At 50.0% G+C, this 5,076-nt stretch overlaps 1 protein-coding gene across 5 annotated transcripts in view; it reads right to left on the bottom strand.

Moving 5' to 3' along the window:
• The window catches only part of STEAP3 (STEAP3 metalloreductase), a 31,016-nt gene that overhangs the window by 10,712 nt on the left and 15,228 nt on the right, over positions 1-5,076 (bottom strand). For all 5 annotated transcript variants that reach the window (XM_025196940.1, XM_025196942.1, XM_025196941.1 and 2 more), the window contains one exon: positions 4,465-4,629. In XM_025196940.1, coding sequence (XP_025052725.1) covers positions 4,465-4,629 — 165 coding nt within the window. The remainder of the gene's footprint in view (positions 1-4,464; positions 4,630-5,076) is intronic.

The raw sequence follows: 5,076 nt of genomic DNA, 5'->3' as shown, positions 1-5,076 counted from the left end.
GGCACTGGGCTGGGGCCAGCCACTCCAGTGATGCCAGCTGGGGCTGGGCCCAGGCAGCGTGGGGTTGGGGTTGGGGTGCCAACAGCCCCCGGCCTGGGGGCGGCACAGGGCTGGGGCCGGGCTGTTCCCGGGTAGCCATGTGCTGCTAGATTTGGGCATGGCTCTTCCCGCCCCTTGGGGCAGGAAGCAGTCTGCGTGCCAATCAAAAGCATGCCACATGCCACCTTTGGCACGTGTGCCATAGGTTGCCGACTCCTGGGCTAGTCCCTGGAATGAATGGCAACTGAACTGGCTGAGCCACCATTACTTTATACACATAAAGGGCAGAGCGTGTGTGGGCAGCGAGCGGTGAGCGAAGGAGCGTTAGCACATTTCATCTCTGGCACTTGAAGTGGGACAATGGGCTTGGCAGCATCCCCGGAACGAAAGGCTTTCTCCCAGGAGGAAAAGGAGTTACCATATGTCCGGGAACCCGATATGTCCTTTTTTTTGGCCCCCTGTCCTCGTGTCTGGGTGGGTTTTTAAATGCAAGGAAATGTCTGGGTTTTTGCTCTGCCTCTGCTTTCCCGGGCTGGGACTGGCAGGCAAGGTGATTGGCTGTTGAGGGGTGTGTGTACCTGCGTGCATGTGTGCAAGCATGCACATGGGAGCTGCTTGGGCAGCAGGGCTGTGGGGGCAAGGTGCTACAGGTCAGGAGTGAGGGGCACCGGCAGGGCAGTGGGGGGCAAGGGGCTGTGGTTGGGAGTGAGGTGGGGCTGGCAGGGCAGGGGCTTAGGAGTGAGAGACAGAGGCAGGGCATAGGCATATCACTGCCTCCCCCAATGCGATGCCCCCCTCTTCTCCCCCTCATGGGTGTCCTCTTTTTTATACTGGAAATATGGTAACCCTATCAAGTGAAATTTCTTCTGTTGCAGTTTGAAGCCATTGCTCCTAGTTCTGTCCCCTGCAGCTGCAGAGAAAAAACGACCTCCATCCTCTTTGGCTAAAAACAGATGGGAGGTTTATCCCAGGTCTAATTTCCCCTGGCTTTGACTGGCATCACAACAGCTTGGGAACAGTCCTTTATATATACAGCTTGAATGGCAATTAACTCCCTGAATTAGCCCCTATTGTCCCAGGAAAAATGTTATCTTGGTACTTCGCAGGTACTACATACTTAAAGTGGGACAGTGGGCTTGTACTCTCTAGGATCCCAGAATAACAGGCTTTGTCTTGGGACAAATCTGTTTTTAGCCTTTGTAGTCTTCAGGTATCTGAAGACTGTGATCAAATTCCCTTCTGTCTTCCCTTTTCCAGACTAAATAACCCTAGATCTTTCAGCCTTTCTTCTCAAGTCTCGCTTCGCAGGCCTCTAATAACTGTCATCATTCTGCACTGGACTCTTTCCGATATGTCCAAACCTTTCTTGAAACATGGGACCCTAAACTGGACACGGGACTCTAGGTGAGGCCTCACAGGTGCTGAATAGAGTGGAAGAATCACTTCCCTTGATTTGCAAGTGACACTCCTGTTAATACAACCCAAGATGGTGGTGGCTTTTTTTTGTGACAGTACCACACTTGCTCATATACAGCCTATGGTCCACTGTCACCCCCAGATCCTTCTCTGCAGTACTACAACCTAGCCAGTCATTCCTCGGCCTGTATTAGTGCATGCAAATTGTATGAGAATATAACTTTCCCTGCATTGATTTAGCAGGGAAAACAATACACCTTTATGCTTGAAATTTCACATCTTAGATAGTAAAAGCACCCAAAATTGCTGTATTAACTTTGCTCACTATCTGGAAATGCACAAATAATTTAAGGATTAATCATCCAAAAAATTTCTCCTTAAAAAGAGATCTAGAATTTGGTGTTTAAAAATGATAAGCTTACATAAAATGCCAACATACCCATCGTCTGCTGGAATGGGTATCTTGTGATGCAGTGTCATACATTTCTTCTGGACTTCCAGGAATAGATATAAGTGAGCGGGGATTTCCATGCACTAAGCCAGCCAGTCACAATGTAGGGAAGCCAGGAGGTTTTTTTTGGGAATAGAGTCATTCATTTACTTGGCTCCGACACTCATGCACTGTTAGTGTAAACAGATATTGGTGTCAGAGGCCAGAGCAGCAGGCTAGCCAAACTACCCCACCTGGTCCCACCTGCCTGCTGGGCATCGTTGTCTGCTTCTATGCAGCAGCCTTTCGGTGCCCACCAGGTTACTCGAGACAGATACCACCTTGCTTAGCCTGGGGCTTTTGACCCGTTTCTGGTTTCTTTCGTTGCCTCTGTCCTGTCCCATACAGTTATAACTAACTGCTCCAAACCTAGTGACACCTGGCTAGGTCCTCCCTGACTCCTTCCCTTGGCCTGTGGCTTTTCTCAGGGTGACTCCCTATGCCCAGTCCCTTATAGACCTCAGCTCCCTCACCTGCCTGCTCCTGATCCCGTCTCCCAGGTCTAGTCTGGATCCTTGCTTCCCTGACCCGGCCTGTTTCTGATCCCCTGGGGTGAAACCTCCTAGGGTCAAGCCCTGACCACCTACGTCCCAGTCACACACCCAAACAATGATTCCCACAATTCATGTAGTGCCTCGTGTTACTAGTAAAAGAGACCTGTGCAGGCTGCCAGGCTAACGTACATGTGTGCAGAAATACACCCCTGGGATGGGGGGAAGCACCTGCCAGGCAGCATCATTCAGAGGGGAGATCTCGACCATGGGAAGCATTTTTAAAAGTGCCTAGAAGCAGAGGTAAGATGCCACATCCAAAATGAAAAGAGTCTGTGTCTCATTCTTAGAAATAACCCAGGTGTCTGGGGACTAGCTCCTCCGGGGTAATTGAGCCCTAAAATCCCTGTGCCTGGTAGCATCTCTGTGAGGTGCCAGCTGGCTTTGCAATCCATAGGGACACTGAGGCACCTTGCAGCGGGTCCCACTAAAGCCAGCATACTGGACAGAAGCCACCTCAGCGAGCCAATGGCCTAATGCCTGGGGATACAACACCTTTTACTTGACGCTGGCCACCAGGAAACTTCTTCTGGAGCTTGTTGCTTAACTCAGACCAGCACAAAGCAGGAGGAAGGGGAACTGCCATCTTGCCCTGTGCCCACTGATATGAACCATGCCTCAAGGCACATGTTTATATATCTCTCCTCCGGCTGATTTGGCTCCACGTCTCTCAGGAGAGCACCCAAGCCACTGGCCAAGGGGTGTTCAAAGGCTGTAGTCTTCATTATTAAGGCACAGGTGAATGATTATAAATTCACTTCCTACCTGGCCTCAGAGTAACTGGTCTGTGTGCCTGTAGCCACTGATTACAACATACCACCCGTGAGCCTTTAGGATTCAAATCTCTACTTCTCCCTCTGTTTTTATACAGCAAATGCAGTTTAACTCCACGGTGTGAGCAGGAGCACAGAGACTGCTGTTTCACGGGCACTTTGCAGAAGCCTTGGACACTAGGGAATCCTTTCTGTATCCAACCCCTTTGCTTTTTGAGAAAGTCCTATCCACATGTCAGAATAGGTGTTTGCTCCTGAGGTGGGCAGAATTAGACCCAAATCTCTTAGGCCTCATTTTTTAGTTAAGGTTGCATCCCAGCAAACCTCTGCTCCCAGGATACTTCCTCTGCCAACTGCTTTAACAATTAATCTTTTACAGGCTTATTCCTAGCAAAACCCTAATAGTCACGGGCCTTGGCTTCCTGCAGTCATCATAATCCTTTGCTTTTCATCCTGGAGTGTCCCAAGGTCCTCTGCAAGCTGTCCACAGCACCTCTACCGCATTATGCATGACTGAAGTGCAGCCAGCACTGCAGGGGAGCAGGCCAACTGGAAGGAACATTTCTGCCCTGGCTGGGAGATAGACTGAAATGACCCGCAAGGTATTTTGCATTTCTAACTGGTCTGAATCTAGGAACCCTTCAACTGCGCATGGCAGTGCTGTGCAGGAGCCGGGAGCTGGACAGGAATCCAATGGAGCCTGCAGGAGGAATGTGAGACAAGCCAAGCCTTTCCTGGAGTCCTGCCAGGAAAGCAGGGTTACCCCCTCCGCTGATCATTAGGAGAAACCAGAGAGAGAAAAACCCAGATGTGGCAAAGCAGCGCTTACACAGGCAGAGCCTGCCGTTAGCCAGCATGTGGGGCACTAATGGAAGTGATGTAATTGCAGAGGGACAAGAAGAAATTCTACACCTTCCCCACAAAAACCTTGATTGACCCACCCCTGAGCAATACAGCACAGCTGCCGGGGGGTGGACATGCAGAGCCGTCCCCAGCTAGCAGGGTGGCTACACTCCACAGACCCGTGCTTAACAACATCCACCGAATCTGGGGTCTGATGGGATCTGCTGGTCCCAGATGCCTGGGGAAGGGAGGGAGGGGAAAGGTGGGGTGGGGGGAAGCAGCACGCTATGCCCTTTCCTCCTTTCTGCAACCTGCGGGAGAAGCCTCCGGAGTAGGCCAGGGTTGACTTTACCTGAACAAAACTGAATTCCCTCCAGTTGAGAGAGTTGGCGATGGATGGAAGTGACGTGATGGCGAGCAATGACAGCAAGCCCAGGGCGATTATTCCAAAAGAGATATACATCTCCATTCTCCAGACCTCCTCCTCTATCCACACATCAGGTTTCTTCTCCATTGCCTGGTACAACAATGAAGAGTTAAACAGCTTTGTCTAAACAGAGTGGTTAGGGTCACAGCAACTAGTTTTTATGCTTTTTTTTGGAACCAGCCTTTAAACTCGCCTTTAGACTTGTACTTGAACGTTCAACAGATTTAATGCATGTGGGTTTGCTCCCTAGTGAATGGTATTGGAAAAGCTTGCATTTTCTTCTCCATTGCCTGGTACAACAATGAAGAGTTAAACAGCTTTGTCTAAACAGAGTGGTTAGGGTCACAGCAACTAGTTTTTATGCTTTTTTTTGGAACCAGCCTTTAAACTCGCCTTTAGACTTGTACTTGAACGTTCAACAGATTTAATGCATGTGGGTTTGCTCCCTAGTGAATGGTATTGGAAAAGCTTGCATGTGTTGGACTATGGCTAGCGAACACTCTCCTTTGGCTTTGTGTTTCTGGAGCGGCAGGAATG

Source organism: Alligator sinensis, unplaced genomic scaffold (genome assembly GCF_000455745.1).
Source record: "Alligator sinensis unplaced genomic scaffold, ASM45574v1 scaffold4_1, whole genome shotgun sequence".
NCBI classification, from domain to species: domain Eukaryota; kingdom Metazoa; phylum Chordata; order Crocodylia; family Alligatoridae; genus Alligator; species Alligator sinensis.
The sequence above is the reverse complement of the archived record's forward strand: the minus strand, read 5'-3'. Positions and strand labels throughout refer to the sequence as shown.